Genomic DNA, 23394 nt, shown 5'->3' with positions numbered 1-23394 from the left:
CCTGCCTGGGGTGTCTGACAGGATGACAGGCCCCATCCTGACCACCCGCTGGGTATAATATGTCACTGGACTGGTAGAGAGGGTGGAAGAGGAACATTCCAGTGACTGACGGGCTCAGAGGGAGCCGTTACAGTAGGCAGAAGGAGAGAGGATCAGTCAGGGTTACCTGGACATTTACAGTAGCTACTCTCTCCTCTGTAGCCCAGGGCCTTTCTGGAAGCAGCACAGGGTAAAGATAGGATCTCACATCTCCTTGTATGTCAGTGTTGGAGTTAATCTACTGGTCCACTGTCAGGAGGTGGATTCAACCGTCAAAAAGAAATGAAGGCTATCATTGGTTGACCATCACTGTCAATTAACGTGGGTGGTCCTGTCTGTTCTCCCGGTCCCACTAGTGTGGAGGACATTTCATCTAAACACTTACAAGATGAGGTTTAGACTTTTAACTAGGTCGTTCGCGCGTGTGTGTGTGTAGTAGCCCTCCTACATGCTCAGATAGATGGACTCACTCCTCTAGTGAACAGACATCTCTATATATTCCATGGTGAGTGGGATGGTGGGTTCGAGGTGAGACCTTGATATTCCACGGTGAGTGGGAAGGTGAGACCTTGATATTCCACGGTGAGTGGGGAGGTGAGACCTTGATATTCCACGGTGAGTGGGAAGGTGAGACCTTGATATTCCACGGTGAGTGGGAAGGTGAGACCTTGATATTCCACTGTGAGTGGGGAGGTGAGACCTTGATATTCCACGGTGAGTGGGGAGGTGAGACCTTGATATTCCACTGTGAGTGGGGAGGTGAGACCTTGATATTCCACGGTGAGTGGGGAGGTGGGTCGAGGTGAGACCTTGTGATATTTTTTTGACTTTGGGGGATCTGAGTCATTACCTATGGAAGATATAGAGACAGACTGATAAGGGATGTGTGTAGACAGACAGTTGGATAAGCATGAAGTGAGTTACAGCACCGGAGAGAGAATGCACCCTTATCACATTCCCGTTCTTTCCTTCCCTCTCTCCTCTCTTTCCTTCCATATCACAACCACGAAATGGATTTTCTTGTCTGTCAGTTTTCCCTTAAAGCAAGGCCTTGCTAACTTCATGTCAGCCATACTAACACAGGAAAAGAGATGTCTGTTACATGCTTGGCGTTCAGGAAGGGAGAGATGTCTGTTACATGCTTGGCGTTCAGGAAGGGAGAGATGTCTGTTACATGCTTGGCGTTCAGGAAGGGAGAGATGTCTGTTACATGACTAGTGTTCAGGGCTGTGGACAAGGAAAAAGGTTTGGAGGATTACAATCAATATCATTTTTATGCCACTTAGCCGCAGCTTTTACCCAAAAGCCACTTAAAGCCCAAATAAAATAAAATAAATTGTTTTGGTGCGTGTGAACACGATGGAAATGGAAGGCGCAGGAATCAATGAGAGAAAACAGACAGTGTGTCAGCTGCGTCGTAGTGTATTTTTCTTGCGTCTGCGTGCGGAGCTGGTGGAAATATGACGATGAATTGCTTGGGTCGTTTGTAGGAGAGGAATTATGACCTTTATGCCAAGTACAGTAAAGATGGAGTTTAAAATGTATTGGGCTGGAAGCTAAGGTTTATCAGTCAAATAGGATACATTTGTGAAAACATTGTGCCTACCTGTGTTGATTTATCATCACAGGCATATAGCCTAGACAGGCTACGACTGGGGAAACTACACCAACTTCCATTTCAAGAGAGAATACTGTTTTGTAGAAAGAACTAGACTATCTTAAATTCTTTAAACTGTTCGCGTGTACTAGCTACAACTGTCCTCACATTCGTGAGTTAACGGTTTAGAGCAGGCAGGTACGGTGGCTCCCGTAGGACATAAGGTGAGTCAACAGGAACACAACAATAATTAACACGGGCTACATAGTGAACATAACCAATACAACTGTTTTTGAATTGACACTCTCTACTCTCGCACGTTAATTGTTCCTCCGTGTGAAGACACTTTATGTGCATGTAACACAGGCATAGGCAACTACACATGCATACACACACATAACATACGCACTAGACACACACGTACACATGGATTTTGCATTGTAGATATGTGGTAGTGGAGTATGGGCCTGAGGGCACACACTTAGTGTTTTGTGAATTCTGTAATGAATGTATTGTAATGTTTTTCAAATTGTATAACTGCCTTAATTTTGCCGGACCCCAGGAAGAGTAGCTGCTACCTTTGCCAGGAACTAATGGGGATCCATAATAAATACAAATACAAATGTGATCCCTGAGGGAATTGAACCGTTGACCTTGCTAGTTCTACCCTCTTACCAAATCTCACCCACCAAGCCACACATCCAGGATGCCACCATGCAGGCTGTTGTCTGTAGTGTTCTTCGCTAGAAACCTCTACCTCTCTCCCACCACCACCTCTAATGATGCCGGGTGATGGTCTGATTTGACACATTTTACTCCTGATATGTTGCATACTTTCCGCCTAGCTTCATTTTCCCTCTGAAAATGCAAAGGACAGGACATTACACTTCATTTACTAATTAATTTAGCGTGGCAGGCTGCTGTGGAGGACAGGAAGTAGACTTTCCTCTGTTGTTGCTGTAGCTGGCAGCACCGGGGCATTTGTCATACATCATGCTGCTCTAACAGCTCTCTACCACACACACTTCTTCTTTCTAATTTGGTTTTCCTTTTCCCTCCTCATTCCACATCTCCCTGTTAATTTCCTCCCTCTCTCTCTCCTCTCCCTCTCCTCACTCTCTCCTCTCCTGTAGACTCCTGAAGAGCTGGATGACTCTGACTTTGAGACGGAGGACTTTGATGTTCGCAGCAGGACCAGCATGCAGACGGAAGATGACCAGCTTATTGCAGGCCAGAGTGCCAGGGTGAGTCCACACACACACACACGCCTCTCTTTCTACAGGCCGTCTCAGTGGGTAATGCACCTTGTTCACGCCAGGACTCCCTTGACCCCCTCACAGATACTCTGGACTTTCCATTCAGACATGGTTATCTAGACTCCCCCCCTCCCTCTCACATACTAGCTACCAGGCCAGATCTGGCAACATGTAAGACCAAGGGGAAGGGATAGGGAGTGAATCAGGACCGGCTGTGATAGTCTGGAATCCCATGCATATGCACACTGGTAATGCTCTGATATTTAATGAGCTCCTCTCACCTCACTAGCTCCCACTCCACTGTAAACCCAGTAGAAGTATCCATACCATTTACAGGAAGATCTTTTCGATATCCTTTGTTAACTATCCTTGACTCACTATGTAAACTCCCATACATTTCCAGGAAGGGAAGCATACTTGAGTTAAAACAGAGTAGTTTAACTCTGGGTTTAATGTTTCTGTGTTATGGTGTAGTAGCCACTTGAAAGCCCAATGTCCAGGTTACTGGTTTAGGTCCCAATCTATTTAACATGGAACCCATAACAGAGGCTCATAAACCAGAGTTTTTCAATCAGAATATTAGCTAGTGACTATGCCGTCTAGCCAATTCAATTGAATTAGTTAATGAATTGTGTATTTAGTTTGGAGCAGCGTGAATGCTATCACAAATCACTGTGGACATTAGTGGTCCCAAATGGCCAAAAGTAGTACACTAGCCACTATACAGTGTATTCAGACCCCTTCACTTTTTCCAAATTTTGTTACGTTACAGGCTTGTTCTAAAATGGATTAAATAATAGTTTTTCCTCATCAATCTAAACACACTACCCTATAATGACAATGCGAAAACACCTTTTTGACATAAGTATTCAGACCCTTTGCTATGAGACTCAATTGAGCTCAGGTGCATCCTGTTTCCATTGATCATTCTTGAGATGTTTCTACAACTTGATTGGAGTCCACCTGTGGTAACCATCTCTGCAGCACTCCACCAATCAGAGTCCTAAAGGACTCTCAGACCATGAGAAACAAGATTCTCCTGTCTGATGAAACCAAGATTGAATTCTTTGGCTTGAATACCAAACGTCACGTCTGGAGGAAACCTGGCACCATGCCTACGGAGAAAAATGGTGGTGGCAGCATCATGCTGTAGGGATGTTTTTCAGTGGCAGGGACTGGGTGACTAGTCAGGATCAAGGGAAAGATGAGTGGAGCAAAGTACAGAGATCCTTGATAAAAACCTGTTCCAGAGCGCTCAGGACCTCAGACTGGAGTGAAGGTTCACCTTCCAACAGGACAACGACCATACTGTAAGCACACATCCAAGACATCGCAGGAGTGGCTTCAGGACAAGTGTCTGAATATCCTTGAGTGGCCCAGCCAGAGCCCGGACTTGAACCCCATCGAACATCTCTGGAGAGACCTGAAAATATCTGTGCAGCAACGCTCCCTATCCAACCTGACAGAGCTTGAGAGGATCTGCAGAGAAGAATGGGAGAAACTCCCCAAATACAGGTGTGCCAAGCTTGTAGCGTCATACCCAAGAAGACTCGAGGCTGTAATCGCTGCCAAAGGTGCTTCAATGAAGTACTGAGTAAAGGGTCTGAATACTTATGTAAATGTATTACATCGTTTCCGAAGTGTGTGTGTGAGTTCCGTTTGGAATGCCGGCACGAGCTGGGTTCCGTTTGGAATGCCGGCATGAGCTGGGTTCCATTTGGAATGCCGGCACGAGCTGGGTTCCGTTTGGAAAGCCGGCACGAGCTGGGTTCCGTTTCTCTATTATATTAGAGTTCTGTAATGTTTCCAGCCTGGCTAGTGACTGCATTCATGATATTATGATTTCTTTAACAATATATTGTAAATGCTGTAGATATCATGGCCCCTCTTCTCTCCATGTTTGCATTACCTATACTCTGTCCTGTTTCTCAAATCTTATCCTATTTCTTATATATTGCGCTAACCATAGGGCTCTGGTCAAAAGTAGTGCACTTCATAGGGAATAGGGTGCCATTTGGGACACTCCCCTGTTCTGAGTTGTGTTGGAAGGAAATGAAGAGCACTCCAGTTTAATACTGTTCACAACCTCAACCACTGCCCTACCACCCACAGAGTACACCCACATCACCCAGAGAGAAGGCCTACAGAGTACACCCACATCACCCAGAGAGAAGGCCTACAGAGTACACCCACATCACCCGGAGAGAAGGCCCACAGAGTACACCCACATCACCCGGAGAGAAGGCCCACAGAGTACACCCACATCACCCGGAGAGAAGGCCCACAGAGTACACCCACATCACCCGGAGAGAAGGCCCACAGCGTACACCCACATCACCCGGAGAGAAGGCCCACAGCGTACACCCACATCACCCAGAGAGAAGGCCCACAGAGTACACCCACATCACCCGGAGAGAAGGCCCACAGCGTACACCCACATCACCCAGAGAGAAGGCCCACAGAGTACACCCACATCACCCGGAGAGAAGGCCCACAGAGTACACCCACATCACCCGGAGAGAAGGCCCACATCACCCAGAGAGAAGGACCTAGAGACTACACATCTTGCACAGACACACTCTCTTTAAATATTCCCTCTGTTGCCTTGGTAATGGGTGTATTAATATATCCATTCATTGGCCAAATGAGGGGGCTACATTGGTGAGAAATATGTTAGTCGGTGTGGAAGCACGGCGTGACCTCATTAGCCTTCTTGTTATGCATCGGTAATGTAGACCGTTCTGATTTCCAACTGAACTACAATCATTCTATTGTGTTTTCTATCAGGTCTTCTTGTTTAGTTGCAAGGTTTCTCCACAAAGTGTTTTTGGAGCAAACCTAAGAGGCGTCTTCAGTTGATCTAAGCCTTAGGAATGAAAACAAGGAAATTCATTCAAGAGCATTAGGACTTGACCAAAAGGCCATATTTATAAAAACTTAAAGGAATGGCGATTTTGGTATGTGCCTGACAGTGTTTTCTTCTCCAAGCTAAAGCGAAGGCATTAGGTCTGGGAGCTAACGCGAGTCGTCCTGGTCTCTTAAGGTAATGTCACTCATCACATGAGTTCAGAGGCTCGTATGTACAGTTGAAGTCGGAAGTTAACATACACCTTAGGCAAATACATTTAAACTCAGTTTGTCCACAATTCCTGACATTTAATCCTAGTAAAAATTAATTGTCTTAGGTCAGTTAGGATCACCACTTTATTTTAAGAATGTGAAATGTCAGAATTATAGTAGAGAGAATGATTTATTTCAGCTTTTATTTCTTTCATCACATTCCCAGTGGGTCAGAAGTTTACATACACTCAATTAGTATTTGGTAGCATTGCCTTTAAATTGTTTAACTTTGGTCAAATGTTTTGGGTAGCCTTCCACAAGCTTCCCGCAATTAAGTTGGGTGAACTTTGGCCCATTCCTCCTGACAGAGCTGGTGTAACTTAGTAATAGTGACCAGTAGCAGGATAAATAGATTGATACTAATGATAATATATACATGTCAACAACAGTACTAGTGACCAGTTTGTTGTACAGTAGTGTGTAGTGGCGTGTATTGTACGGTAGTGGCGTGTATTGTAGTGTCCTGGTACTTATCTTCCAGTGTAACTCTCTCTCGCCATACCCAGGCATTTATGGCCCAGTGTAATGTTTTATACTCATCTCATCTCTCTCCTTCATCTCTCCTCTACCAGGCTATAACAGCTCGGTGTACTGTTCTATAACTCTCTCTTCTCCTCCTCTACCAGGCTATCATGGCCCAGCTGCCCCAGGAGCAGAAGGCTAAGATCGCTGAGCAGGTGGCCAGTTTCCAGGAGGAGAAGAGCAAGCTGGACGCTGAGGTGTCCAAGTGGGACGACTCCGGCAACGACATCATCGTCCTGGCCAAACAGATGTGTATGATCATGATGGAGATGACGGACTTCACCAGGTATGGAGGGGGGCGGGCGGGCAGAGGGGTGGATGTGTGTTTCTTCCCCACCATTGTCATCAGAAGACTCTACAATTTCTGGTTCAATGAAAATGTTTTTACCTAAATCAGGGATTGTCTGATTCATTTTCACAGTCAGTATGGCACAATCATCCTGCAGAAAGTAGTCCATCACAAGGTTTTCCCACTGAGCTTTGTCGATAGCTCTATTAACTTCAGGGCAGCGATGTTGAGAGCAGTAGCGCACATTTTTCAGTTCTTCATTATCTTTTTAAATAAAAAGCCGCGGTAGATAGGATTATCCACACGTACTTAGCAGATCATGTTCTTTAAAGAAGCATGCTACATGGCAGACCAATCTGAACTCCTCTCTCGGCATGTCCAGCCCACTCATTATTATCTCTGCCAATCATGTCTAACGGGAAGGTTCCTGTAGGTTTCCGTGGCTCAACCAACTGGGCTTGTTATTTTAACAATTTTATTCGTATTTACAGATGTTATATAAGTTTAAGTCACATGGAAGTTCACATTTTCCACAAGGCATTTCTGCCCCAAAAAGTATTTTCTTTTAATGAAAAGTAAAATGTTGAAATGGATCTCCTATGAAGTAGTGACGGGCGACATAAGCCTAGTTCCCTGAAACGGGTCACATTAGTAAGATGGTCTCTGTCCTGACTGGGGAGGCCAGCAGCTGTCCTCTAGTAAATGTGACACACAGACAAGACCGTAGGCTCTATGGCACATCACCTGAGTGCCCTGGCCGGCCATCTGCTCAGTCAAACGTGTGTGTCGGGAGGGGTGGGTGTGCGTGTGTCGGGAAGGGTGTGTGTGTGTGTGTGTGGTCTTTTGCCTGCAAGTAGAGGTGTGTGTGTGTGTGTGTGGGGGGGGGGGGGGGGCTTCCTCTATGTATTTTAAAGTGAATCAGTCAGGAGACATTATGCCTGGAGGTAATGACAGAGCAAAGCTCTGTCTCTGCCTGCATGTCTCTCAACTTCCAACTCTTTAAAGAAGTTTCTCCAGTCAGATCTTGCCTAACACTGCAGTCACCCTGTAAGCACCAGCCTTGAAGACAGGGTTTACTCTACAAGCCAAGGCATTGTCCTTAGCTAAACAGCATAAACACTGAACATGAAGTTGCATGAGATTAAATTGCACGAAAACAGAGGACACCGAAAGGAGTATAAGTCCACTTAGACTGCCTTCCTCCGTCCCAAGCCCTGCCTTCCTCCGTCCCAAGCCCTGCCTTCCTCCGTCCCAAGCCCTGCCTTCCTCCGTCCCAAGCCCTGCCTTCCTCCGTCCCAAGCCCTGCCTTCCTCCGTCCCAAGCCCTGCCTTCCTCCGTCCCAAGCCCAGCCTTCCTCCGTCCCAAGCCCAGCCTTCCACTCTCTTCAGGTCAGGCTGATGAGCCAGCCTTTGATCAAATGCTTAGCATCGTCCCACTTCAAACCTACCACTTGTGATCCATGTCCCCCTGAAGGACCCTAATGCCAGGCAGCGGTTCCCCTCCCAGACCTATTGTTCTGCATGCTAATGTCATGCTAATACATGCAAATGAAGCGCCACTCTCACGTCTCCTGCCCTGCTACGCTAGCCCTGCTATGCTAGCCCTGCCGTAAAAACAACATGCATGTCTAATGATTAAAACACAACATATCTGTACTGATGTAGATTTTAAGAAGTGGAATAAGGTCTTGAAGATGGTATTACATTTTAACCATCAGGGGCTTGGCGCTGTCTTCTAGTCTTTACAGTGGAAAGGCCCAAGGGATTTCATTTCAACAAAACTCACCAATAATGTTGTGTAGATATCTAAACGGAGAATGTTTAGAATAAGCTGAGGAATTCCAGTCAGAATTAATCTACACTTATAAATATGTAAATATTTCTGTCTAGGAAAGTGGTTGTGTGACTGTCTCTGTGTTATGGCTCCAACACCATGTCACCTGCAGCAGAGGGCAAGAGAGGGAGGCAGAAAGAAGGAAGGTCAGCAAAGAACTAATTCAGTCCACGCCCAAGTGATTGATCCTTAACCTTGTGCCCGGGCAGGCAGCACCAGCAAGGTTAGATCAGTGAGGAGGAAATTGACTTGGGCTTTTCCGCCTGCCTGCCTGTCTGTCATACTATCTCTCTCTACACCGCCTGGTGTTTGACTGACTGACTTAGTGCCTGGGGGTGCCACCCACTCTGCTCTCTACACCGCCTGGTTACTGACTGTTACTGCCTGGTGGTGCCACCAACTCTGCTCTCTACACCGCCTGGTGTTTGACTGACTAGCCCAATGTGTGTGAATATGGTGGTAGAGGTGAGGACTAGCCCAGTGTCTGAATATGGTGGTAGAGGTGAGGACTAGCCCAGTGGGTGAATATGGTGGTAGAGGTGAGGACTAGCCCAGTGGGTGAATATGGTGGTAGAGGTGAGGACTAGCCCAGTGGGTGAATATGGTGGTAGAGGTGAGGACTAGCCCAGTGGGGGAATATGGTGGTAGAGGTGAGGACTAGCCCAGTGGGTGAATATGGTGGTAGAGGTGAGGACTAGCCCAGTGGGTGAATATGGTGGTAGAGGTGAGGACTAGCCCAGTGTACCAGGGTGAATATGGTGGTGCAGCTGGCTCAAACTTCCTCTTATTTATTCACGTTTTATATTAGCCAATGAAAACAACATTTAGATTCTGTTAGGATGAGGATGTCTGATAACCTCTCCTAGCGTATTGTGACCCCACCACCATGTTTAGTATCTCTGTTGTGAAATGAGACTAGTTGGAGCGTAGCCCAGCCTTGAATTTGACTGTAGATCCCATCCACATTGGTAAGCACGTCTGCAGTGAAACGAGACTTGCTCAGCACTAGCAGTGTTGAGTTGTGGTTGACATTATCATCCCGATTCCTCCAGCCCCTCTAGTCTCTCAGGGCCCTCCTGTCCCCTGTCTGTCCCTAGTCAGAGGGGGGGAAGAGTGTGTCCTCAGCCCAGTCTGTAGAGTGATGCTTGGCTCCATCTCTCCACCAGGACCTTGCTTCACTCCCTTTATCCCCCCCTCTCCATTCCTCCCTTCACATCACACAGGTAGGGAGGAGAGGGAGGGTTAGACATATAGCAGGGGAAGGTAGACAGACAAACGCATGGAAGGGAGTGGTAGAGAGACAGCAAGAGCTTAAGGACCGCAAAGAGGAAGAGGAAGAGACGGGACAACATTACATCTGTTGTGGGAGAGTTGGACGGGAAGGTTTGTAGCCTGGAGAGAGCGAGAGAGCAGCTTTGAATCCAGGTTGTGACTGGAGTCCCTGGCAGAGAGAGGACTGTGGAGCAGGCTGGGGGGTTGGCTGGGTTGACCTGTGTGTTTTGTTGGGGGGGGTGGTGTATGTTGCGGCAGCCTGTGTGTGTTGGGGGGTTGGTAGTGGGTTATGTCTAGGCCAGGGCTATTAGCTGAACAGGACTGGCACTGCCCCCTATCCCACCCGGTCTGTCCCTCCATCTCTCTATCCACCATGTCTGTCCCTCCATCTCTATCCACCCTTCTCTCCGTCCTACCCTCTTTCCAGAAGTGTACCAGACAGCAGAAGGGAGAAATGGGTGTTGTTGTTCTCTGACCATCTGGATTGGCTCAGCCTGGACACATGTCATGTAGGCATCATGGAGCCATAAGTCCCTCCCTCATGTCTCACTCAGGCTTTTAATAAAGCCAGGTTAGGTCTGCGGCTAAAGATAAACAGGCTAACAGTCTGAACAGGCCAAAGGTGGGGGATGAATTTAAATCCAGCTTTAAAACCTCTTCCATGTAAAGTCCCCTATTTAGGGGACCTGTGTGGTTCTAGTACTGGTTCTGACTGACATTTTTCATTGTAAATGGAATTGATATGAATGGTAGCCCTGACTCTCACGGACACAGGAGTATGTCTCTTCTGCCTTTGTGAACCAGGATGTGAAATCTGACTCCACTTGAAGCTGGGATATCCCTCCTACCATTTAATTCGCTCTTCTGAATGCTACATCACAGCCACAAACAACACATGTGCCTGTAATCCTTAGATCATAACGCAGCAGGAGAGATTGGTTTCGTCACTGTAGCACATTCAGATATCTATTTATAGGCAATCTAAAATAATGAATAGATTTTAAACAACAACAACAACAACAAAACATTCTGTTTGTCATAGACGGACGATATTAATATGAGCTGAAAGTTGTGTTCCTAACGAGTTTAGGAGGCCAAGCTTAGAGCTCTGAGACGTTTGGAGAGAATATATGCACATGTTCTCTAACACTAAATATGCAAATATGTATTTTACAGTTCTAAGGAAGGAGAAGTCTTATAGTGAATTATTTCAGGCCTTTATTCATCGTTTAGACGTATAAGAAATGCATCATATTAAATGTTTATCATAATTCTACTTTGAGCTTGTGTCCTCAAAAGTGACTACACCTCAGCAGTTTATAACCATTTTTACTAGAAAGGTGAGATTTGTACCTTTTCTTGGAGTATGCAGCATTACTAGTTGATTGCCCTTTCATGATAAATAATTACTGTAGGGGATTGCGTGGGTTACATGTTCAATTAAATGTAAAAGTTAAGCCTGAACAGGATAAAAGTGTGGGATCAATTTAAATCCTAATTAGTAGTGTACTACTTTAGACCAGAGCCCCTTTGGGTCCTATTTCCTATATAGTGTACTACTTTAGACCAGAGCCCCTTTGGGTCCTATTTCCTATATAGTGTACAACTTTAGACCAGAGCCCTTTTGGGTCCTATTTCCTATATAGTGTACAACTTTAGACCAGAGCCCTTTTGGGTCCTATTTCCTATATAGTGCACTACTTTTGACCAGAGCCCTTTGGGTCCTATTTCCTATATAGTTCACAACTTTAGACCAGAGCCCTTTGGGTCCTATTTCCTATATAGTGTACTACTTTTGACCAGAGCCCTATGGTCCTATTTCCTATATAGTGCACTACTTTAGACCAGAGCCCTATGGGTTATTTCCTATATAGTGCACGATATATGGGGATTTGTACAGAGATTAGGTTATTTTCTATTGGTCTGTGTAGGCGGCGGATGAGTGTCTAGTGCAGTTAGCTGCCCATGTGCTGTGGTGGCTTCTTAGGGTGAAGGTATAAAACACATGATCAAATCACTGTCACTGAGGGGGGACTGTGTGTGTACCATAACACAATCCTCCCCCCCTCCATATACATACCATCTGTCAGAGAGGGAGAGGAAACATCTATCCTTCAGAGACTACATGATGAGAGGCTGTTGAATATTGGATGAGGCTAGATGGACTCTATCAGAGCTGTGTGTTTGTGGATCATTTGTTCCCAGGAGCAAAGGTCTGCTGAAGAGGTGCGTATGTCAGTGGAGGCTCCTCAGAGGAGGAAGGGGACCATCTTCAGTTGAATTTCATAAAAATAGTGAAACATTAAAGTTATCCTTTTTAGATAAAACTATACTAAATGTATTAACGTCACCAAATAATTAATAAAAACACTGTTTTGCAAAGGTCTATAGTAGACTCAGCAGCACACTGTAGGGTAGCACCATGGTGTACCTGGAGGACAGCTAGCTTCCATCCTCCTCTGGGTACAATGATTTCAATACAAAACCCAGGAGGCTCATGGTTCTCACCCCCTTCAATAGACTTACACAGTAATTATGACAACTTCCGGAGGATTGTCCTCCAACCTATCAGAGCTCTTGCAGCATGAACTGACACGTTGTCCACCCAATCAATGTATCAGAAAAAGAATCTAGTACTGAAAGAATAAGCTACAGCTAGCTAACACTGCAGTGTATAAAATATGGTGAATAGTAGACTCAGAGACAATAGTTGAACAGTTTCGAACAAATGTATTTCTTCAAACATGGAGAAACAAGAGGGCTAGTTATATTTAGTTGTATTTTTTTTTTTACTTTCACTAGTTTAGCCAACTCAAACACCCAGCTTCAACAGAGAGGGATGCCAGCTGGTTATGGCTATCCAACATTGGAACTCTTCATGGTAAACTTGTGGTTTTATTCATTTATTGCCACCGGGCCCGCCGATGTAACTGATAAACAGCTTGCTGACTGTACTACATTATTGTAGCGGGGTTTATTCATGCATTAGTTCTAGTAGCTAAGTTCACTATGAGGTGACAACGATGTAGGCTTTGTTGTAAAAGTTAGCAGTCATGATATGAAGGTTTGGCTTGGAAAGTTTTTTTTTTCTTCGCCTGCTCAGACAGCTGATGTGCTAGAAGTCCACATGCGAAGACAAAAGGTGAGAAGAAGAAGAGAGCGCGTAGAAGCGGGAAGGAATTATATATACAACGAGAAAAGTGATCATGCTGTTTGTATGTGACTGCTATGAAAGTGAGCTGTGTTTGTGTGTGATCATGGGGTATATTCATTCTACTGATTCTGTTGAAAAATGTTTATTAAACGGAAGCAAATAGAACAAAATGGGGATAAACCTACCTGAATTTGTCCAATAGAAACTCTGATTTGAAACTATTACGCTAATGATTACACTCTAGATTAGCTAGATACAGGCAAACAGTGTGTAAAGGCGGGATCGAATGTGTCACTGTCACCTTGATTACTTTAAGCATTAGCTATCTGTGCAGCTAACCAATCGCTGCAGCTGTACGCAGCCCATCTGTAAATAGCCCATCCAATCTACCTACCTCGTCCCCATGTTGTTTCATCTACTTTTTTGCTCTTTTGCACACCAGTATCACTACTTACACACCATCATCTGCTCATCTATCACTCCAGTGTTAATCTGTTAAATTGTAATTATTTCACTACTATGGCCTATTTATTGCCTTACCTCCTCATGCCATTTGCACACACTGTATATAGACTCTTTTTTCTATTGTGTTATTGACTGTGCGTTTTGTTTATTCCATGTGTAACTCTGTTGTTTGTGTCACACAGCTTTGCTTTATCTTGGCCAGGTTGCATTTGTAAATGAGAACTTGTTCTCAACTGGCCTACCTGGTTAAATAAAGGTGAAATAAAAAATACAAACATTTCTCTCGACCTGTGTGCACCTACGTTGTAATCTTTCATTCATAGGCTAGGTTGTATCAACCTCATGATGGGGTACAGGGAACATTCTAGTATCATGTAGTATCCTAAACCCATCACTGTTACATTGAACTTGGTGAATGGAATATGAATGACAGTCATCCAATATGCTGTAACAGAAATAAGGCCATGCTCATAAAAAATCGAATCACCCTCCCTCATCTTAAACGGCACGAGCGCCTCTGGTGTGTATGAACAGCAGACTGATGTGTGTGTGTGTCCTGTGTTTCCAGGGGTAAAGGTCCGTTGAAGAATACCTCTGATGTCATCAGTGCTGCTAAGAAGATTGCTGAGGCTGGATCCAGGATGGATAAACTGGGCCGCACCATCGCAGACCAGGTAGATTACACACCGATCCATGTCTCACCATCTAACACTCTGTTGCCCTGGTGTTTCTCTCGCTCTCTCTCTCTCCCAGGTGTTTCGCTCTCTCTCTCTCCCAGGTGTTTCTCTCGCTCTCTCTCTCTCCCAGGTGTTTCGCTCTCTCTCTCTCCCAGGTGTTTCTCTCGCTCTCTCTCTCTCCCTGGTGTTTCTCTCGCTCTCTCTCTCTCCCAGGTGTTTCGCTCTCTCTCTCTCCCAGGTGTTTCTCTCGCTCTCTCTCTCTCCCTGGTGTTTCTCTCGCTCTCTCTCTCTCCCTGGTGTTTCGCTCTCTCTCTCTCCCAGGTGTTTCTCTCGCTCTCTCTCTCTCCCTGGTGTTTCTCTCGCTCTCTCTCTCTCCCTGGTGTTTCTCTCGCTCTCTCTCTCTCCTTGGTGTTTCTCTCGCTCTCTCTCTCGCACTCTCTCTCTCCTTGGTGTTTCTCTTGCTCTCTCTTTCGCTCTCTCTCTCTCCTTGGTGTTTCTCTCGCTCTCTCTCTCTGGTGTTTCTCTCGCTCTCTCTCTCTGGTGTTTCTCTCGCTCTCTCTCTCTGGTGTTTCTCTCGCTCTCTCTCTCTGGTGTTTCTCTCGCTCGCTCTCTCGCTCGCTCTCTCTCTCGTTGGTGTTTCTCTCGCTCGCTCTCTCTCTCGTTGGTGTTTCTCTCGCTCGCTCTCTCTCTCGTTGGTGTTTCTCTCGCTCGCTCTCTCTCACTCGTTGGTGTTTCTCTCGCTCGCTCTCTCTCTCTCTCTCGTTGGTGTTTCGCTCGTTCGCTCTCTCTCTCTCTCTCGTTGGTGTTTCTCGCGCTCGCTCGCTCTCTCTCTCGTTGGTGTTTCTCGCGCTCTCTCTCTCTCTCTCTCGTTGGTGTTTCTCGCGCTCGCTCGCTCTCTCTCTCTCTCTCGTTGGTGTTTCTCGCGCTCTCTCTCTCTCTCTCTCGTTGGTGTTTCTCGCGCTCGCTCGCTCTCTCTCTCTCTCTCGTTGGTGTTTCTCGCGCTCGCTCGCTCTCTCTCTCTCTCTCGTTGGTGTTTCTCGCGCTCTCTCTCTCTCTCTCTCGTTGGTGTTTCTCGCGCTCTCTCTCTCTCTCTCTCGTTGGTGTTTCTCGCGCTCGCTCGCTCTCTCTCTCTCTCTCGTTGGTGTTTCTCGCGCTCTCTCTCTCTCTCTCTCGTTGGTGTTTCTCGCGCTCGCTCGCTCTCTCTCTCTCTCTCGTTGGTGTTTCTCTCGCGCTCTCTCTCTCTCACTCGTTGGTGTTTCTCTCGCTCGCTCTCTCTCTCTCTCTCGTTGGTGTTTCGCTCGTTCGCTCTCTCTCTCTCTCTCGTTGGTGTTTCTCGCGCTCGCTCGCTCTCTCTCTCTCTCGTTGGTGTTTCTCGCGCTCTCTCTCTCTCTCTCTCGTTGGTGTTTCTCGCGCTCGCTCGCTCTCTCTCTCTCTCTCGTTGGTGTTTCTCCCGCTCTCTCTCTCTCTCTCTCGTTGGTGTTTCTCGTGCTCGCTCGCTCTCTCTCTCTCTCTCGTTGGTGTTTCTCGCGCTCTCTCTCTCTCTCGTTGGTGTTTCTCGCTCGCTCTCTCTCTCTCTCTCTCTCGTTGGTGTTTCTCGCGCTCTCTCTCTCTCTCGTTGGTGTTTCTCTCGCGCGCTCTCTCTCTCTCTCGTTGGTGTTTCTCTCGCGCGCTCTCTCTCTCTCTCGTTGGTGTTTCTCCCGCTCTCTCTCTCTCTCTCTCGTTGGTGTTTCTCGTGCTCGCTCGCTCTCTCTCTCTCTCTCGTTGGTGTTTCTCGCGCTCTCTCTCTCTCTCGTTGGTGTTTCTCGCTCGCTCTCTCTCTCTCTCTCGTTGGTGTTTCTCTCGCGCGCTCTCTCTCTCTCTCGTTGGTGTTTCTCTCGCGCGCTCTCTCTCTCTCTCGTTGGTGTTTCTCTCGCTCTCTCTCTCTCGTTGGTGTTTCTCTCTCTCTCTCGTTGGTGTTTCTCTCTCTCTCTCGTTGGTGTTTCTCTCGCTCTCTCTCTCGTTGGTGTTTCTCTCGCTCTCTCTCGTTGGTGTTTCTCTCGCTCGCTCGCTATCTCTCTCTCCTTGGCGTTTCTCTCGCTCTCTCGCTATCTCTCTCTCCTTGGTGTTTCTCTCGCTCTCTCGCTATCTCTCTCTCCTTGGCGTTTCTCTCGCCATCTCTCTCTCCTTGACGTTTCTCTCGCTCTCTCTCGCTCTCTCTCCTTGGCGTTTCTCTCGCCATCTCTCTCTCCTTGGCAATTCTCTCGCTCTCTCGCTCTCTCTCCTTGGCATTTCTCTCGCCATCTCTTTCTATCTTCCCGTCTTGCTTCTCCACCCCATGTCTCCCCTCTCCACCACCCCATGTCTCCTGTATCCCCCTCTTCTCCATCTCTATCAATCCATCCCAGACAGTGTATGAAAGCACACAGCCCTCTATCTCCATGAGGGTTTAACATTTTTCCAGTATCTTCCAAATGTTCCATCCTGAGAATAAATCACTTTTTCCCGCCAAAAACGGGACGTGACATTTTAAAGCATGTCTAGATTTGATTAAAGCTTTGATTTCCATGGAAACCTAAACCAGATGAGCCCTGCAAATACATTTTGAGTTCAAGCCTTAAAAAAAAAAAGCCCAAATGATTGTCCCATTATCCAATATGATAGGCTGTAGCCTACAGCCTATTACACATGTCAGGGAAACCATAAAAGGCCGTAGAAGTCTGCTCCCCTGGGTAAATACATTGAACAAGCTACAGTAATCTTTTTTTGTGTGGACTGTATTATAAGGACTGGGATAATAGTGCACCTCGTTCAAACCATGACGCTGGGAGAGAATGTGTGACGCTTGCTGGGAGAGAATGTGTGACGCTTGCTGGGAGAGAATGTGTGACGCTTGCTGGGAGAGAATGTGTGACGCTTGCTGGGAGAGAATGTGTGACGCTTGCTGGGAGAGAATGTGTGACGCTTGCTGGGAGAGAATGTGTGACGCTTGCTGGGAGAGAACATGCGGCCTAAGTTAAAATTCTAGGCTGGCAAAATGTAAATGTTGTAATATAATACGGCCTATTTTACATTTTTATAATTAGTAGTGTGGCACGTTACCTTTTGATATATCACCTAATGTTGTGTGATGTGGGTATTACTGCTTTTCTCTCTCTAGTAACCCAGTGTTGCTTCATTTCTTCCTCGCTTTCAACAGTTAGTTGAAATACATTTAGTTCTTAGCTTCATCATTCTAATGACATGCATAAATAATAATAGAGTAAGATACAGACTGCTTTCACTTCTTCTTCAACAAGATTGAATTGTTATGGGTCTGAATAAACAATTGCTTTGGATCAGGCAACACGGACACCATGCCCAGGCTTGTGAAAATGCGACACGGGAGGTCAGCAGTTACCGATTTCTAAGCCCTTTATCAATTGGTGTGGAGATGGGCGCCAATGCCTCCTACAGTGGGAGAGATGCCCAGATTTCACTGGACAGCTACCTGCCCCTTAAGCTGGACAGCCCCGAGTCAATTGTTGTTCTACCACAGTTTACCTGCTTCATTTGGTGCATGAAGCTTAGGGAAATTGACATTTTCTCCTTACAGTATTTTTCTTAATTTTTATTTTATTTAACTTGGCAAGTCAGTTAAGAACAAATTCTTATTGACAATGACGGCCTACTGGGGAACAGTGGGTTTACTGCCTTGTTCAGGGGCAGAATGACTGATTTGTACCTTGTCAGCTCGGGGATTTGATCCAGCAACCTTTCGGTTACTGGCCCAACGCTCTAACCACTAGGCTACCTGCCACCCCAACAATAAATCCAACTTCACTCATCAGGCTCCTTGAGAGAAAAGGACTTTACATTTTTCTGTCAGAGGAAAGCCACCCTGAGGAAACCAGAGAATATATATGGTGTAGGTGTGTACGCCCCAACACTCCCTCAAGAAACAAAATACAAGTTATTTGATGAACTCAAGGTTGACCGTAGAGAACATCCCCCCCCCCCCCCCAAACAAGAACACACCTACCTGGTAGGTGACTTCAGTGCAAGAGTCGTCGCAGACCAAGACTCCTGGCCCTCCTGCTTGGGACACCGTGGCATTGGTAAGATAAATGACAATGGTCAGCATCTCCTTGAGATCTGCACCGTCCACAATGTATGCAGCACCAACTCAAGCTTCCAGACAAGTCTCCGGAAGACACCCACGGTCAAGTCAATGGCAACAGCTGGATCTGATCCTTACACGATGAGCCGATCTGAGGCATCCTCCAAAAACCTGCAGTTTTCACAGCACATACTGCGACACAGACCACTCCCTCGTGTGCTGTAGATTCTACAGACAGGAGATACACCAAGCCATACCCAAAAATGAGCCCCACGCATCGACAGCAGCGAAAACAGCTGACCCAACAACTGCTGCAGCATTCCCTCTCCTACTCTGCCCAGCAGAAATGGGACACCCTGAGACACCAACCACAGCACGGCCTTCACAGCTTTTGGCAAAACGCTGAGAAAGGACAGACTGGTTTGAAGCCACTGGAACTGAAACACATCCTGGAAGAAAAGGGCATTACCCTCACCAACTTCAAGTTTACCCCCAAAATGAAAAGACCCTAGAGCGGCGAGGAAGAGACTCCAGCAAGCCTCAAGACGCTGTGTTATTGGCTGCTGCTCTGCAATGACATCTGTCATCTGCTGACACAGGCAACGTCAGAGGCAAGTACGACGGCATCAAAAACAGCCTAGCCAGTGAAGAAGCACAAGGGGCAGTGATGGGATCACTGCTGAAACCCTCAAGTGTGGGGACTCCACAAGCTCCTCTGTTTGTGCTGGCGGGATGGTGCTGTCCCTCAGGACATTAGGAATGCCAGTATTGTCACCCTGTACAAAAAAAAACAAGAGAGACGGGAATGATTGTGACTACCGTGGCATCGTCCTACTCAGCATCACTGGTCAACTTTGCACTGAATATACACCAGATCCTCAGAGGGAAACTTTACCCAGAGTCACAGGCAGGGTTCAGAGCAGAAACACCCACCACAGACATGATCATGTCTCCTGAGACAATTACAGAGAGCAGAGGACCTAGTCAGCAGGAGCGGCCTCTTCAAGATGGTCCAACAGGATAGGATGTGCCTCCTCAGTATTCTTCCCGTCCTTCCACACCAACATGCAAGGAACCATCCAGTTTGACGTGTCCACATCGGACTCCTTCGGCATTAAGGTTGTGTGCTGGCACCAAACTTGTTGGGGATATTGTTTTCCCTCCTCTTCCGGCAAGCCTTTGGGACATCTACAAGAATGGATGGGAAACTAGTTGATCTTGCTCACTTAAAAGCTAAAAACAAAGTTGCAACCACTCCTCATCCGGGATATGTTATACGCTAACAATGCAGTAATAGCGCCCCATTGCCAAGAGCACCTACAAACCCTCATGGACCTTAACATGCCAGGAATTCAGCTTGAAGAACTCCAAAACAATGGGACAGGGCATTGAACAAGCCCACTTCCATTACCATTAACAACTACACACTGAAAGATGACAGCAACTTCACTTAACCTTGGGTCCACCATCACCAGCAACCTGTCACTTGACGCCGAGCTCAGAAGCCGTATCTGAAAATCAACCTCTGGTAAGCTTAGATCTAGTTCAGTAGTCACCATCCTTTTTCTGAGTAAAAATCAGTCACAATCAAAAAACAAAAATAAGCCCAGGTGTTACATTCTCTAAATAAATAAAAATGTTACATGATTTACAAAATCTAAGCCAATGCAACATTAACCTAATAAAACCAGTTGTGTCAGAATGAGGTTTGTGCAGTAGGTCTAACACATTATCACAGCATATTGGCTATATGCCTGGTCTGATACATTATCACAGCATATTGGCTATATGCCTGGTCTGATACATTATCACAGCACATTGGCTATATGCCTGGCCTGATACATTATCACAGCACATTGGCTATATGCCTGGCCTGATACATTATCACAGCATATTGACTATATGCCTGGCCTGATACATTATCACAGCATAGGGGCTATATGCCTGGTCTGATACATTATCACAGCATAGGGGCTATATGCATGGTCTGATACATTATCACAGCATAGGGGCTATATGCCTGGTCTAATACATTATCACAGGATAGGGGCTATATGCCTGGCCTGACAATATTGTTCTCAGACCATATTATATTTCAAAACTCCAGCTTTGATTAAAATCAATCAGGCAAAACTGAGCATATATTGAAATTCTTTTCTATTTTGTTTGCCTGGACTGATGGTCAGTCTCTGCAGAGGGAGAGAGCAGAGCAGCAGAGGGTCCTACCTCTCACGGTCCCTGCTCTCCTTTCTCCAGTGAGACTGGGGTGTATTCATTCCGCCTCGCAGTTGTAAAATCGATCATTTAGCATTTACCCTCAGAGTGGGCACATAAACGTTCGCAAGACTCATGAAGTAGAAATTCTGGTTATTTAATTCAATGTATGGGTTTTCTTTGTTCATATTTCCTGGGTTATGTCAGAGTTCTGTGTGGTTGTGCGTAATAGGAGATTGCGGGCCTCCGTGCGTGTAGAAATAGACTTTGTGTCAGTATATCGAGTAAGATAACATTGTTCCGTTGATGAATGGTGATGAAATATATCATTAATAATCATAAGACAAATGTGACCATGGATGGGGTAAATGGCCTTTTACATTGTAGAACCAGTTTATTGGTTGTAATTGGCAATTGGATGGTCGGGGGTGAGTGGCAAGTGCTTTTGTAGCTGTTTGATTATGTACAGATTATATTTTGTTTCTCAAGGGGAGGCTGTGCAGTCTTGCCCTCTACCTGTGTCCGTTCAGATGGGGCAGGGCCTGATACAGAGGCTATTTATTTTGGCCTGTGTATTTTTGGTAAATCTACTTGTATATTTTGTATGATCCTGCGGCGGCCACGTTCGCCATTGGATCACCAAGACTTGTAAATAAATGTCCAATCTGAACCCGTCAACCTGACTTGTCATCTGAACCCGTCAACCTGACTTGTCTTCTGAACCCGTCAACCTGACTTGTCTTCTGAACCCGTCAACCTGACTTGTCTTCTGAACCCGTCAACCTGACTTGTCTTCTGAACCCGTCAACCTGACTTGTCTTCTGAACCCGTCAACCTGACTTGTCTTCTGAACCCGTCAGCCTGACTTGTCTTCTGCTGATTGAAGGCTCTTATTACTGATACAAGGGCTTCATTTTACAACTATATCATCAAAATGTGTTGTAGACAAAGTAATGAGAAGGGCTGTCTCATAGCCTCAATAAATAGACAAAGATTTGTGGTTGGAAAAAGTAACAGCGTGTATAGATAATACATTTTTTACTTGAGACTTGAAAAAAAAAACTTGACTTTCTCTTAGAATGTACGACTTAGACTTGACTCTTGACCCGTTCTACTTGGGATGCGACTTGAGACTCGGGCCTTGTGACCTGAGACTTGCTTGTGACTGGAATAATAGTGTACTGGTCCCACACCTCTGTCGATCGCTGTCGGCTTGTTGGTGACCACTGATCTCGAGTATGGCACAAACTCACAGTCCACACAAAGGTGCCTGTTTCACCAGCACGCTCACACCACGTGTGAAGGCTAAGCAACTTCCACCTGCGCTGCCTGAGGTGAATACTGGGAATCACCCGGAAGGACAGAATCACACATACCGCAGTCCTGGAGTGAGCACAACTACGCAGTATGTACACTCTACTGAGGCAACGATGTCTTCGTTGCCTCTGCCTCGTACATCGGATGGATGACGGACGAATCCAGAAGGACATTCTCTGTGCAGAATTGTCCTCTGGAAAGAGTTCAACTGGTAGCCCAAAGCTTATACGCTGTAGAGATATTTGCAAGCTAGACCTCAAGTCCTTCGCCATCAACATCGACACCTGGGAAGATTCTGCCCACCGTCTCCATTGGCAGCAGGCACTTTGCGGCGGGCTCCTGACAAGCGACACAACCCTGGCTCAACACTGAGAAGTGAAGAGAGCGAAGAGGAAATAACTTCAGGACAGCACCACTTCTACAACATCTGTCTGGCTTACAAATGTGACAACTGTGGTTGAGTCTGACTCACACGGATTGGACTTAACAGCCACAGCAGACCTAACTCCACAAGTTCACAGCCACAGCAGACCTAACCCCTCAAGTTCACAGACGCTGCACTAAGACCTAACCCCTAACCCCTCAAGGTCACAGACGCTGCACTAAGACCTAACCCCTCAAGGTCACAGACGCTGCACTAAGACCTAACCCCTCAAGGTCACAGACGCTGCACTAAGACCTAACCCCTAACCCCTCAAGGTCACAGACGCTGCACTAAGACCTAACCCCTCAAGTTCACAGACGCTGCACTAAGACCTAACCCCTCAAGGTCACAGACGCTGCACTAAGACCTAACCCCTAACCCCTCAAGGTCACAGACGCTGCACTAAGACCTAACCCCTCAAGGTCACAGACGCTGCGCTAAGACCTAACCCCTCAAGGTCACAGACGCTGTGCTAAGACCTAACCCCTCAAGGGACAAGAAATATGTGGTCTTCTGAGACTAGCTTTTCCTGGGACTCCACAAGAGCTAAAAAAGAAGAGGCCAGTGGAGAGCAGGTGCATATTATGCAAAATATTAGTGCAGAGACAAAGTTTAAATGTTTGTAATTTATCAGATGCTCTTATCCAGAGTGACTTACAGTAGTGTGTGCGTACATTTTCATACTGGTCCCCCCCTGTGGGAATCGAACCCACAACCCTGCCGTTACAAAGCGCCATGCCCTACCAACTGAGCTACACGGGTTAGGAGTTTATGTATATTAGCACATTGTTCATTAACTAAATTTAGGCTACTATTGCATTGAGTTTATTACCTGAGCGGTAGGCTAGGACGTCTAGCTGGGTAGATGGGTGTAGGTAGATGCACTGTATTTACAAAAGTATGTGGACACCCCTTCAAATTAGTGGATTCTACTTCAACCACACTCGTTGCTTACAGGTGTATAAAATCGAGCACACAGCCGTGCATTCTCCATAGACAAACATTGGCAGTAGAATGGCCTTACTGAAAAGCTCAGTGACTTTCAACATGGCACCGTCATAAGGATGCCCACTTTTCCAACAAGTCAGTTTGTCAAATGTCTACCCTGCTTGAGCTGCCTCAGGTCAACTGTAAGTGCTG

The 23394-nt window shown here is 46.3% G+C and overlaps 1 protein-coding gene across 1 annotated transcript in view; it reads left to right on the top strand.

Moving 5' to 3' along the window:
* LOC106612315 (catenin alpha-1) overlaps positions 1–23394 on the top strand; it is a 249100-nt gene that overhangs the window by 190164 nt on the left and 35542 nt on the right. Inside the window, 3 exon segments of the mRNA XM_082955523.1 lie at positions 2770–2880; positions 6639–6820; positions 14116–14221. Of these exon segments, the coding sequence (XP_082811649.1) occupies positions 2770–2880; positions 6639–6820; positions 14116–14221 (399 nt within the window).

This window comes from Salmo salar, chromosome 09 (assembly GCF_965601325.2).
Source record: "Salmo salar chromosome 09, fSalSal1, whole genome shotgun sequence".
In the NCBI taxonomy this organism is placed as follows: Eukaryota; Metazoa; Chordata; class Actinopteri; order Salmoniformes; family Salmonidae; genus Salmo; species Salmo salar.
The sequence above is the reverse complement of the archived record's forward strand: the minus strand, read 5'-3'. Positions and strand labels throughout refer to the sequence as shown.